At 45.6% G+C, this 14,863-nt stretch overlaps 1 protein-coding gene and 1 long non-coding RNA gene across 2 annotated transcripts in view; one reads left to right on the forward strand and one right to left on the reverse strand.

Annotated features, from left to right (window-relative positions):
• The window catches only part of SRP9 (signal recognition particle 9), a 49,202-nt gene that overhangs the window by 7,232 nt on the left and 27,107 nt on the right, over nucleotides 1-14,863 (reverse strand). Inside the window, exon 2 of the mRNA XM_069236190.1 lies at nucleotides 10,328-10,396. Coding sequence (XP_069092291.1) covers nucleotides 10,328-10,396 — 69 coding nt within the window. The remainder of the gene's footprint in view (nucleotides 1-10,327; nucleotides 10,397-14,863) is intronic.
• Nucleotides 1-14,863, forward strand: part of LOC138296771 (uncharacterized) — a 338,898-nt gene that overhangs the window by 6,496 nt on the left and 317,539 nt on the right. The gene's annotated exons all lie outside the window — the stretch shown is intronic.

Below are 14,863 nucleotides of genomic sequence, written 5' to 3' on the forward strand. Positions count from 1 at the left end.
GGTTTCGGGCCAGGTGGGTGAAAGCAATGTTCAGTTCATGGCTGTGTTGTGCCCAGGCTCGGTGAGGCGTAGACTTCACAAGTAGGAGGAACAGGAGAGCTCCCGGAAGTCCAGGCCAAAAGTCCCCAGGTTTTATGGAATTGTGGTAGCTTTCGGTGAACCATTGCAGTCAGTTTCTCCATACCCAGGAGCTTTCAGAGCTTATGCTGCCAATCCAGCCTCGTCGGTGTTTTATCCCTGCCCCAGTTGGATAGGAGGACCTATCTGGCCACACATAGGGTGAGGGAAATAGCACTCCCTTTAGCGGAGCGCAGGGGAGACAGTGCTTTGGGAAGGTCCAAAAAGATACAATTGGGAAATCTAGGTAGGTCAGTCTTGTACATCTGATTAATATCCGCAAGGACATCTGTCCAATAACATAGTTTAAGGCAATGCCAAAGTATGTGTCAATGTACTGGAGTGTCTGCACTGCCTCAAGCATCTATCATCCCTGCCTCGTTTCCACTAGCTGGGGTATAATACCAATAATGTGTAATTTTAAGTAATGTCTCCTTTCCAGAGGCACTACATTTGGACGTGTGTGCACTGTGTAATGTATCAGCCCCTCCTTATGGATGAAGGGGTATTCGCAATCCACTTCCCACCACTGTTGAGATGGTGATTTAATGGTAACTAGTGGGGCATTGAGGAGTGCATAGATGTCAGACAGGAGGCCCTGGTCTGTGTTGGATAAGGAGCCATTTCTCATATGGGGCCGAATGGTGTGCAGAAGAACATGCGGTTGAGTAACCCAGTGTCATATAGCAACATATTGCCAGTGTGCGTTTGATCTAAATCATATTAGACTGGACTTGCGCAAACTTCATGAGCCCATTGTGATCAAACAAGTCCTCCCCAACCTCTTGCAATTTGCTTCCTGCCATGGCAGGGATGCTGCTTCCTGCAAAGCCGGCAGAAAATCTGGGTTCCCAAGTATAGGTGTTTGTGGTGATATGAGAGTGAATAATTTCCTTGTCAGCTGTACCATGTCCCATTTTCCTACTGTTGCCCTTACAATAAACCCCTGGCCGTCAATACAGTTTGGGGAACCCTGGGATTTTCCAACTGTGTATCCCAGCCACTGCCTGATCCATAAAGCACCAATGTTTCTCAGTACTTGGCATATTCCATTCTACCACATATTTAAGTTGTGCTGCTTGTTAGTAATGCACCAAATGAGGGACTCCGAGGCTGCCCACTGTCATAGAAAGATACACCTGCTTTTTTGCCATACATGCTTTTTTACCATCCCCGATGTAGTCCTTGAGTAAATGTTGCAACTTACCAAGGATGCAAGGGGGGGCTGCAGTGGCAGGATCTGCATGACAGAGTATTTTCAGCAAAAGGGTAATCTTGACCGCTGCTAATCTACCCAGCCAGATGGGACCTAACTTCCATAAATGGAGGTCAGCGTGGGCGGTGGAGGGCAGTGCGGTGTTGTTCCATTCCACCATACGCTGTTATGTGGCGTGTATCTGTATGTTCAAATATCTGACCCCTTGCATTGCCCATAGAAAGTGAAAGCTGTTCTAGAGGGAGTTGATCCCCCTGTGAAACGGTAAGGTTGAGAACTTGTGATATCTGAAAGTTTACTTTAAAACCAGAGGCCCTCCCAAAGGCTTTGAGTTCCTGCATAAAAAGCGGACGAGGTGAGTGAAGGGCTGTGTAATAGCAACCATAACATTGTCTGCATACAAAGCCAGTTTATGCTTCCGACGCCCCATGGATATGCCCACTCTAAGGGGGTTTCTACAGATCCTTTCAGGAAATGGCTCGATAGAGAGAGCAAAAAGCAAAGGGGCTAGAGAACACCCCTGTCTAGTGCCTCGTGCTATGTTGAAGGATCGCAATGATATTCCATTCACTCTGACCGAGGCCTTGGTATTGGTGTAACTACACCATATCCACCGTTGGTATGTAGCTCCAAGCCTGGATTTGGCTAATGCCAATTGAAGATATTGCCAGTGCTCCTGGTCAAACTCCTTTTTGGTGCCCACCGAGAGCAGAAGCTCTGGTATTCTGGAGCTGTAGGTTTTGTCTATTAGATGTAGAAGGTGTTTAGGTGTCACTACAGCCCCTCTCAGGTATAAAACCTGCTCAGTCTGTGTCAAACGGACCCTGCAAATAGGGATCCAGGTGGGCTGCTACAACGCATCAACATTTAATAGTGAAACTGGATGATAGGAGGAACAGTGTGTGGAATCCTTCCTCGGCTTCGGAAGTATATCGATGGTGGCCTCCCTCATAGTGCCCATGAGTGAGCCCACTGCGGTAAAGGAGTTATAAAGGCAGGCAAGAAGTGGGGCCAATTGGGTGGCCAACGTCTTGTAAAAGTCAGACATATCCATCCTGGGCCAAAGCTCTACCCAGTTGCAGACAGGAGATAGCTGTGAGCACCTCGGCTGGGTGAATATCGCTGACCAGCTGCAGGGCATCGCTTACGGGATGGATTCGGTAGGTGCAGTATGCTCTGCATCCCCCAGTTCAAGTGCCTCTGCTGAGCACAGGGCACAGTAGAAGTGTTCAAACTCCTGGGCTATTTGCTCATCCCGATACTCCCTGTGACCCTTCAATTTTGGTTATTCTTTTCTTAAGCACCTAAGTGCGCAGTCAATGTACCAGGAGGAGCCCTGCGTTATTACCCCCTGCGTAATATTTTTGTTTAATGCGAAGGAGTGAAAAATTCTGCTTTATCTATATCTAGGGCCTTAAGCTGCTTTCGGGCTATCGTGAGCTGGTGCTGGACTTCATGGAAGCCAGATTGTTTGTGAGCCTCTTCTAATTCCTTCACCTGCCCCTCTAGCCTGCGGCGTTTATCTCTCCTGTTGAGTTGTGTAGCTACAGCAATGACATTACCCCTTAGTACAGCTTTAATGTGTAATTTTAAGTAATGTCTCCTTTCCAGAGGCACTACATTTGGACGTGTGTGCACTGTGTAATGTATCAGCCCCTCCTTATGGATGAAGGGGTATTCGCAATCCACTTCCCACCACTGTTGAGATGGTGATTTAATGGTAACTAGTGGGGCATTGAGGAGTGCATAGATGTCAGACAGGAGGCCCTGGTCTGTGTTGGATAAGGAGCCATTTCTCATATGGGGCCGAATGGTGTGCAGAAGAACATGCGGTTGAGTAACCCAGTGTCATATAGCAACATATTGCCAGTGTGCGTTTGATCTAAATCATATTAGACTGGACTTGCGCAAACTTCATGAGCCCATTGTGATCAAACAAGTCCTCCCCAACCTCTTGCAATTTGCTTCCTGCCATGGCAGGGATGCTGCTTCCTGCAAAGCCGGCAGAAAATCTGGGTTCCCAAGTATAGGTGTTTGTGGTGATATGAGAGTGAATAATTTCCTTGTCAGCTGTACCATGTCCCATTTTCCTACTGTTGCCCTTACAATAAACCCCTGGCCGTCAATACAGTTTGGGGAACCCTGGGATTTTCCAACTGTGTATCCCAGCCACTGCCTGATCCATAAAGCACCAATGTTTCTCAGTACTTGGCATATTCCATTCTACCACATATTTAAGTTGTGCTGCTTGTTAGTAATGCACCAAATGAGGGACTCCGAGGCTGCCCACTGTCATAGCAAGATACACCTGCTTTTTTGCCATACATGCTTTTTTACCATCCCCGATGTAGTCCTTGAGTAAATGTTGCAACTTACCAAGGATGCAAGGGGGGGCTGCAGTGGCAGGATCTGCATGACAGAGTATTTTCAGCAAAAGGGTAATCTTGACCGCTGCTAATCTACCCAGCCAGATGGGACCTAACTTCCATAAATGGAGGTCAGCGTGGGCGGTGGAGGGCAGTGCGGTGTTGTTCCATTCCACCATACGCTGTTATGTGGCGTGTATCTGTATGTTCAAATATCTGACCCCTTGCATTGCCCATAGAAAGTGAAAGCTGTTCTAGAGGGAGTTGATCCCCCTGTGAAACGGTAAGGTTGAGAACTTGTGATATCTGAAAGTTTACTTTAAAACCAGAGGCCCTCCCAAAGGCTTTGAGTTCCTGCATAAAAAGCGGACGAGGTGAGTGAAGGGCTGTGTAATAGCAACCATAACATTGTCTGCATACAAAGCCAGTTTATGCTTCCGACGCCCCATGGATATGCCCACTCTAAGGGGGTTTCTACAGATCCTTTCAGGAAATGGCTCGATAGAGAGAGCAAAAAGCAAAGGGGCTAGAGAACACCCCTGTCTAGTGCCTCGTGCTATGTTGAAGGATCGCAATGATATTCCATTCACTCTGACCGAGGCCTTGGTATTGGTGTAACTACACCATATCCACCGTTGGTATGTAGCTCCAAGCCTGGATTTGGCTAGTGCCAATTGAAGATATTGCCAGTGCTCCTGGTCAAACTCCTTTTTGGTGCCCACCGAGAGCAGAAGCTCTGGTATTCTGGAGCTGTAGGTTTTGTCTATTAGATGTAGAAGGTGTTTAGGTGTCACTACAGCCCCTCTCAGGTATAAAACCTGCTCAGTCTGTGTCAAACGGACCCTGCAAATAGGGATCCAGGTGGGCTGCTACAACGCATCAACATTTAATAGTGAAACTGGATGATAGGAGGAACAGTGTGTGGAATCCTTCCTCGGCTTCGGAAGTATATCGATGGTGGCCTCCCTCATAGTGCCCATGAGTGAGCCCACTGCGGTAAAGGAGTTATAAAGGCAGGCAAGAAGTGGGGCCAATTGGGTGGCCAACGTCTTGTAAAAGTCAGACATATCCATCCTGGGCCAAAGCTCTACCCAGTTGCAGACAGGAGATAGCTGTGAGCACCTCGGCTGGGTGAATATCGCTGACCAGCTGCAGGGCATCGCTTACGGGATGGATTCGGTAGGTGCAGTATGCTCTGCATCCCCCAGTTCAAGTGCCTCTGCTGAGCACAGGGCACAGTAGAAGTGTTCAAACTCCTGGGCTATTTGCTCATCCCGATACTCCCTGTGACCCTTCAATTTTGGTTATTCTTTTCTTAAGCACCTAAGTGCGCAGTCAATGTACCAGGAGGAGCCCTGCGTTATTACCCCCTGCGTAATATTTTTGTTTAATGCGAAGGAGTGAAAAATTCTGCTTTATCTATATCTAGGGCCTTAAGCTGCTTTCGGGCTATCGTGAGCTGGTGCTGGACTTCATGGAAGCCAGATTGTTTGTGAGCCTCTTCTAATTCCTTCACCTGCCCCTCTAGCCTGCGGCGTTTATCTCTCCTGTTGAGTTGTGTAGCTACAGCAATGACATTACCCCTTAGTACAGCTTTTGATGTATCCCAGAAATGCCTGTGGGCCAGGGAGGGTTTTACATACCTTCTCCCTCTTATCTAAAACAGTTAACAGTTTTACATTGCCTCACCTTTCTATCCTACCAGCCCTTTGAGAAGATACAGAAAGGTGGCTGTTGCCCTCAGCCCCAGACAGATGTGGTGGGAAGGTTTAGACACTTCCGGGCTTGCTCAGGGGCTAGAAGCGCTCAAGTTGCCCCCATTCTGCATCAGTGCCGGGTTTGTAATGCTCCCTCCTATAGGTTCCTGCAGGACTGTCTTGTGCTATAGAAGCCCTCCCTCACACCAGACTCTTGTTTTAGTTGCCATTTAGATCAATGCAATGTGTTGATTAAATAAAACTGCTGATAAGAATCTAATGTTTGTTTACATATCTACTATTAAAAAAAAAAAGGTTCATCCTGTTTACTGGGCTCTGTTTCAGATTCGAAGCCTCTTATCTGTGCAATAAAGCTGCTATTTTGTGAGACCTCTAGCCTGGTGTATAAAAAGATGTTGCAGTAGAATGTCTATAAGATAACTGAGGAGGAGTAAAGTTACAAACCTTAGCATTGTATAGCAGAACAATATTGATGGGTGAACGCTCTACCTCGTGCACTGCAGAAAAGATTGATGCTAGAAGTTAAAACAAGGGGGAGGGGATGTGGCCTACTGGTGCACTGTGTAACTGAGATCAGAGGTTGTGGAGGAGTTGTCCCTGGGTCGCTGAGTGAGAGCACTCGGCCGTTTCCTAAGAAAAGGCAACACCAGCAGGCAGGGTATATGGAGTAGGGTGAGAGGTTCCTCTGGGCACACGGAGGCCTGGCATGGGAGATCGATCCAGGCTCAGGCATGGAGAGGGCTCCAGCAGCCTGTTTGACTGATGCTGAGAGATCTCTGGTGCAGAAGACCAAAATGGAGCCTGAGGCTGCTACAGTACTACACATACCACAGGGAGATTGGGTCAGCATGGGGACAGGTTGCTCCTATCCTCCTTTTTTTGGGGGGGAGCAGTGAAAATTATCTAAACAGCAACTTATCTGGTGGGCTGCTAGGGGAAACTGGTTACCCTAGCAATCCTGTAGCGGGACATTAAATACGAGATGGACAGCAAACACCTCCTCATGAATTCTGGTGGAAAAGGCAACTGATCAACAAACTCACCTGTAAGCAAGCTGGAGATTTACTGGAGCTTGAAGTTAATAAAATACGAAAAGTTACCATATGATCACCTTTGGGGTCATGGAAGTTCAACTATAGCAGTCAGTCTAAGACTGGTGCCCTGGACTCAGTGCTCAGGGTATGCAGATACTTGTTGGGGTAAGATCTGTAGTTCTAAACAAACTATCAGTCTTGTGTCTGCCCTCAGTTGAGCTTTGTGGCCTGTGGCTCTTCAAATTAACAGACGACTAGAAGCCGTAGAAGGGCTATACAGGTTATTACGTTATAGGTCAAGTACAATGTAAATAAACTTATACTGGCTGTAGATTGTAATGGGAAAACAATGTAAACAAAACCTGCCAATGGCAGCAAACAACGGAAGGCAAATGCAGATCCGCAATCGGAACTCAAATGATGGACAGTATAGTTAAAGATGACCTTGCTCAGAGCAGTCCTGAAGAAAGTTAATACAAAGGAGACAGAGGTTGCAGTGGAGTCTATCATGAAAGACGCAGCCAAAACGCTTAACACTATAATCAGGATCCAGGAAACACAATTGATTTAAACAAGAACAGAGGACAGTGAAAGGAGTCCCTTCCACAACACTGTCCACTTTCTTGTCTTCCCGGAATGGGCGCAAAGGGCCATCTATTGAATTGATCATAGAACAGTGGATATTTGAAACACTGAACCCCAGGGATCAATGTAAGATATACACTATTTAAAGGGTTCTGAAAACTCTGGCGCCTGACACTAAGCCTGAAGCCCATCCGTGAGCCAAAATTACACTTTTAGAAACTGAAATGTGATCCTGCAAGAGGCACATAATGGCAATTCTGTGCAGAATGAGGGGTTGAGGATTTGAATACGTCTACATTAGACAAGGTTAGTCCAGCGCCACAATAAATCCTTTGAGAAAGTTTAACTAAATCTTTGTGAAAAGTTTGAACTACATGCTGCCTTTCCCAGCAAAATTCAGGGTGATCAAAGATGGCAGATCGCAGTTCCTCTTTTTTGAAATGGCACTTGACAGACTAGATGGTTTGAGAAGACATCTTATCTCCCTGCATCTCTCATCCATCTGCTTTACCTCATCTCTTTTCTAGCCCCTACAACTCTCCATTTCTTACCTCTCAGCTATCTAGCTACCACACCACTCGCTAACTCATTTCTGTCCACTTTCTCTCTCTCTGCCCACCTCTGGCTACAGTACAATGCAATGTACTTCAGCACTTGCTCGCTACACCATCTCTCCACCTACCCTCTTAAATCTCTCTACGACTTTATCTACCATATCTCCTGTCTTGTCAAACCTCCTACTCTTTCAACTTACCTTGCAGACCTCGCTCCACTTTCTTTCTAACATAATGAACAGACTGACAGACACTGTTGCACCACAAATTTTGAATGTTCCCTCAAAGAAGTGAGGAACTCCATGACCAAGACTCTTTCCCACCCCCATGACACTCAAAGTACAACAGACTACAGGTTAGTTAACCAGTGTGTGGGTAAATGGTGTTACGACTCATGTTTGGGGAGAATTCTTTGTTCATTCCCCACATTGTTTACAATAAACGTGGCATGGTTAAACGGCCACAGACCCTTTGTGGATACAGAGTCGAGATCCTACAGACCCTGCCTTTTGTAAATATAAGGTGGACGTTGTAACAGATTACTTTGACAATAACTAGGTTACTTCCTCTACAAGGGCAATAGAATGGGATGCTATGAAGGTGACAGTGAGAGGTGCTTGCCGGCATATCCGGTGAGTTATCAGGTGAGCTAGGACATTAAAACAATGAAAAAGCTGATTACAGATTTGTAAAGAGAGGTCAGGTATAAGCCTGGGGTTAAAGATGAAATCCTCAATAATAAACATGGTGAGCAATATGCCTCCTAACGTCCATTTTTCTTTGCATTTTAAAGAGAGGCTAGAAAGGAAGTGTGACTAATCAAGACGACTGCTCGCCAAGTTAGCGAAAAGGGAAACACAAATCGCCTATTCATCAAATCGCTGATTTTTGATGTGCACAAGGGGCAGAATTGGTACATATTACTTGGACATACAGAGCTGTGAAATAATTGTGAAAGCGAGCGGTAGCACGCCAAAGAAGGGTGATAAGCAGTACGATTAGCATAGATATTAAGCACGGTATTATGAGATTTCATCCATAAACCAGGACAATAAGTGTACATACTATGTCAGCCTTGGGACTATTAATGGCTAAGCGACAAATCTCACTACAATGGACGCAGACTGGAGGCCCTGTGTATGACCTATGGTGCAAAGAATGGTCTGCGGTCAAGGAAATGCAGATGTCTATCGTCCAAACGTATCCTAAACTAAGTAATGATCTGGAATGCCAGGTAAAGATGTGTAGTCTAACCGCTCCCAAAGAGTTTACCTCCCTCCATTTCGCTCAGAACCCACCAAGATCATCTGCGGCGTACCTCAAGGCTCATCGCTCAGCCCGACACTCTTCAATGTCTACATGAGCCCCCTCGCCGACATCGTACGCAAGCACGACATCATCATCACCTCCTACGCCGACGACACCCAACTTGTACTCTCCCTCACCAAGGACCCCGCCAGCGCCAAGACCAACCTACAAGAGGGTATGAAGGACGTCGCAGATTGGATGAGGCTCAGCCGCCTAAAGCTGAACTCTGAAAAAACGGAAGTCCTCATCCTCGGCAACACCCCGTCCGCCTGGGACGACTCCTGGTGGCCCACGGCCCTCGGCACCGCACCGACCCCCGCAGACCACGCCCGCAACCTCGGCTTCATCCTGGACCCTCTTCTCACCATGACCAAGCAAGTCAACGCTGTGTCCTCCGCCTGCTTCCTCACTCTCCGCATGCTCCGCAAGATCTTCCGCTGGATCCCCGCCGACACCAGAAAAACCGTGACCCACGCCCTTGTCACGAGTCGCCTGGACTACGGCAATACCCTCTACGCCGGGACCACCGCCAAACTCCAAAACCGCCTGCAACGCATCCAAAACGCCTCGGCCCGCCTCATCCTCGACGTACCCCGCAACAGCCACATCTCCGCACACCTGAGACACCTGCATTGGCTCCCAGTCAGCAAAAGGATCACCTTCCGTCTTCTCACCCACGCACACAAAGCCCTCCACAACAAGGGACCGGAATACCTCAACAGACGCCTCAGCTTCTACGTCCCCACCCGCCCCCTCCGCTCCGCTGGCCTGGCACTTGCTGCCGTCCCTCGCACCCGCCGCTCCACGGCGGGTGGGAGATCTTTCTCCTTCCTGGCGGCTAAGACCTGGAACTCCCTCCCCACCAGCCTCAGGACCACCCAGGACCACTCCGCTTTCCGGAGACTCCTAAAGACTTAGCTGTTCGAGCAGCGATAACCCCCCCTTTCCCCCCTAGCGCCTTGAGACCCGCACGGGTGAGTAGCGCGCTTTATAAATGTTAATGATTTGATTTGATTAGTCTCTAGTATCAATTCGGATGACTGATCATGAACATGAAATGTTAATTTGTAATCCACGTCCATAGAATAAGAAGAAGAATTATGCCTAGGAAACCACTTATAACGACATTCCTCAAAACCTGAATATACGGCTATGTTGTAATCTGCTTTTTTCGCTGCCTTTTTTTGGAGAACCTTTAATTTTCTTCATTTCTTTAAGTTTAGCTTAGTGTGCCCTTTCTGAATTTCCTTGACGACTGTGTATATGGGATGAATTCCACTTGCCCAACAATCAGCAGCAACCAGTGTGCTTATAATGTTCTGTACATTTATGCTGATGGAAGCGATGCAAAGAGCGGAAAACAGCTACAAAGAGATGCATGCACACATAGGACTGTTTGTTCAGGGTCACTTGCATTACTTGTACTTACCACTAAGTCATCCGTGACTTTAATACAAAGATTACCATCACAGTGTCTGTATTTTAGCACCACTCGGACCTAAAGGGAGAGGGAAAACAAAATATTCATGTCTAAGTCGCCACAATAAATACATAAATGGTAAGCACAATATTAACCTATCGTGTATACAGTGATAATGCTAAACACACAGAGACACTACTCAGGATGAGGAAGCCTGGAACATTCATCACGTATTTGCTGAGCAGAAACTTCTAAAATCTATCATTAAAATCATTACCTTGAAAAAGAGCAATGCACAGCCATGAATATACATCAACGTTATTCTACTTACATACATGTGAAAGTCTCTAAAAGGTAGGCTCATGCGCCCTGCATGCACCTGTCTGCTTGCCCTTACCCAAACAGGTATAGGTTAATTATGTAAAGAATTATGCAAGAATGAAACAAACATTTATACATCCCCCCTAAACCTACTGAAATGCCTGATCCATGTATTAGCTGTTCCACTTGCTTATTCCTTTCCATGAAACAACATCATCTTGCCCTAGCCACACACTTACCGTTTTCGTAAAACGGTTTTCCGATCCAAAAGACTATTCTCGATCGTCATAAAGTTTCTGCGTTTAACGAAGGACCCAACTACTGCCAGGGCCACTGGAATTATGCAGCAGGGCCGGAGCAATTTCTCAGGCAGGGTTTAATAAGTTATGGAGCAAGAGAAGGCACCTTATGCACTAAAATGCAGCACGTTGTGAGATATATTGAGGTAATACTATTGTCCTATTTACATGGGAACACTAACTGGACAAAGGCTGCACCTCATTTATGCCAGTCAGAACCCTAATACAGCATTAAGGGAAATGCCTTCCGCAGTGTGAAGTGCCTTCCACAGTGAAAGGAGTGTTGCTACGTTTATAGTAACGTCTGACCCGTTCAAGCTAGAAACATTTTTTGTTAAAACCTGAATATTTTACAACAGATGAGGGATTATGTGACAAATGCAGCGAATCCAGAGTTATGTGAAAAAAGCAGCTGGTGCAAAACTGGATAATTCTAGCAGCCCCAACTATAGCCTTGACACTTCTTGTAATGCGGCCTTCTCAACGTAGCTTCAGAATCAACTAGTCAACCCATCTATATTGATCCTCCGTGTTTGTCAGCATACAGCTTGGTGCTTAATAACTTAAGTGTGAATTTTGCTCTGGGTGTGTTTCGGTGTACAAGAGCCTTCAAATTCGGCGGTACTCGCTGCTGCTCCACTGGGCAGTGTGTCGTTTCACCGGTCACCAATATCTAGCAGACACTCATCTTTACCTAGCAACATACAATTGCCTTCAAGGCAAGAATCAATATCCTGTAAACTGATGTCTGTTAAATAAGTCATGAAATACACAAAAGGTGATGGGAGGAATGCTAGCAATTTGATTAATCACTGGTAATCGGTCAGGGTAGCAACCCAACCCATCTTTCTATTGCTCACCATGCAACCTCAGTTTGGACCTAGCAATATGCAAATCACTCTTGACGTGCTCCTCATGGGAACAGCCCAGCCTAAACTGCAAGGCCAGGTCCACCCTGAACCGGAGCACAAGCAACCCAGGACCGGTTTTGCCCTAGATATGGGTTCATCAGCCTGGTTCTAGTGATCCAGTAAGCATGGGACCCACATCTGGGCATACACATGCCACTTAGGGCAATAGATGACACACAAAAGGTGATGAGAGGAATGCTTACAATTTGTCTTACCACTGACAATTGCTCGGGGTAGCATCCCAACCCATTTTTCTTTTGCTCATCATGCCACCTCCGTTTGGACCCAACCAGGACTGTTCCCATGAGGAGCAGAGTCAAGGTTGATTTGCAAATGGCTGGGTCCAGACTGAGGTGGCAAAATACCTTCACACTATTACCATTTTAGGAAGAGTAACAACCTGATGGACATATTCAGATCAATAGTCTACCACATCATTCAAGTATGGGAGAAATGTACAATACAAAAACATTCACCGCAAACCAAACATTGGGTGTAGTGCAAGCATGTAGAAAATGTCACATACATAACGTAGTCCCATAAAGTGGTGCTATTTTTTTGCCAGAATTTTCAACAGTATATTTTTAGCATCTACATTGCTAATGCCACTGGGTCCATCACCATGTCGCTGGAACATGCTGCTTTCATTAAACGCTGTGTCAGCAATAAATACCATCTCGGATTGCCTACATTAGGTCACTTGCAACTCATTTGTCCAAGTTATTTAGATATTTTGTTTTGATTTTAATCCCATCCAATGCTGCTTCCGGAGAGAGCCTTGGCAACAGCACAGTCTAAATTAAGGGAGCCTCAGTAATTCCAAATAATTAAGTAGGCTACTCCTTGCCAAACTGCATTACTACGAGTTAAGTTCATCACAAGCATCAAAAATAAAGCGTGTTTACGGGAGGGAACAGGGCACAGCCAAATACTTAGCTACACAGCATAATCCCACTTCCTAAAATTTAAATATACCTATAAATATTACCAGAAATAAATCACTATATGTTCTTCAAGCCATTTCACTGGAGAAAACCAGAAACCTACAAGGCAGGAGAAGCGGGGGTAATGCACACAGAAGGAGACCAGTTTCAACAAGAAACTCGCTCTCAGGATTCATACAATGAGTACACTGCTGTCATCTCCCAAGACCCCATGATGAGGTCAGTAGAGGTCAATGCCTTGTACAGACTATCTTGGTGTGTGAAAGAACAGCAGACATTTAGCTCTTCACAGCGTGATAAATAAAGCATCTCCAGGGGCCACTCATTAGGGGAATTCGTTTTATGAGGCTGCAAAGAGCTTCAGAGATACAAAAACCAGAGTGGCCGATAATAACTCACATTTTAGAAGAATCTTTATCTCAGGTGCCACATGAAAATATTTTGGACAGCTGTAACCTTCAGAGAACCTTAGTGTGCAATGTGTTCCCCATATGCTTAATTTCAACCCTCCTACTCTCAGGCAGCTGGTGGCCATTATATTAAAAAAAAAAAAAAAATTATGCCTTATGTCCCTCTCATTTCGTCTGACCTCTTTTACATCACCCTCTTTGCCTCTCCCTACCTAACGTTACTTCTTCATTTACCTATCCATCCTGTCTTTATTTCAACTCGCGAGTCTACCTCCCTCCCGATAGACCTAATACCCCCTCTATCGTAACCCTACCCCTGCAAAACCGTGCTTACCTATACACTGGCTCTTTCACCTCAATGCTGTTTCCATCTCATCTCCCCTCCATCTACTTTACCTCATCTCTTTTCTAGCCTCTCCAACTCACGATATCTTACCTCTCTCAGCCTCCTAGCTACCACACCAATCTCTACCTGATCTCTCTACCCACCTCTCTCACTACAATACATATCAATTTACAGCACCATTTGCTCACTACCCTCTCTCTCCACCTACCCTCTCATTCATCTACCATACCACCTCTTTTCAAAACTCCTGCTCTTTCAACTTACCCTCCACACCTCACTCCATTTTCTTTCTGATATAGTGCATTAGTACACTAAAAGTTCACTAATTCAGCTGTACAAAGCTTTTCAGCAGTGCGAGCGACTGAATTCGCCCTAAACTACCTTTTTTTTTTTTATTGATTGTTTTATACTGAATACAAGTAAAGGAAAAATAAAACAAACATAAAAGTGCACCACGTAACAGGAGTACAGTAAATGACCTGTGAGTGAGTCAGTGAGTAACGGGAACTTAGTATTGGGTACATGAAATCCCCACAAATGTGTAAAAACCAAGGGATCAGGAGGGGAGGGCGCTGCAGTGAACCCTGTGTGATACTGCATCCAAGGACCCCAGATCCCACTGTGTTTGGTGGGGCACCCCTGCGCCTTATTTACAGTCTTTTGTGGTGGTGCAGCAGACCATAACCACGAGCCAATCCTCCACGGTTGGGGGTTCTATTTCTTTCCACTTATCAGCAATATCCATTTTTGTCACTAAGAAACCAATCCCCTGTCACACGAAATATTGTTGCTCCAAAAAGGTAAACTGTATAAAATGTGTTACGGTAATCAAATTCTTTACGATACATTGAAACAATCATAGGGGTTTAATAACAGATTACGTGCATAATTAAAACATGAAATTTAAGTCAGAGTTGAAGGTGTATTTGAAAAAACATAAAAAATAGAGTCCAACTTTGTGCTCATCTAGAAAGTGCTGGCATTAAGACTGAATTATTAGGATGGAGTTGCACAAAGGTCTATGTTTCTTTCCAAGAGCTAAATGAGAAGAACAATTTCTGATGAAAAAAAGCTGTCTCTGTAGATTTTAGGGACAACGGTATGGCTGCATCTACAGGTATATTCCAATGAAAGGTCTTTCCAAACTATTTGCTTTTCTGCTGCAGTGAAATATTTGGTGAACCTGCAACTCAGGTGGGTGTGGGAGCCTTACAAGCGAACAATCATAATTGAGCGGCCAAGACTTATTTTCAAATAGATGAAAACTGGTTTCAAAAAGTGAGTTATATAGTCTCTGAATTCCAGGCAGGTGCA

Source organism: Pleurodeles waltl, chromosome 5 (genome assembly GCF_031143425.1).
Source record: "Pleurodeles waltl isolate 20211129_DDA chromosome 5, aPleWal1.hap1.20221129, whole genome shotgun sequence".
Classification (NCBI taxonomy): Eukaryota; Metazoa; Chordata; class Amphibia; order Caudata; family Salamandridae; genus Pleurodeles; species Pleurodeles waltl.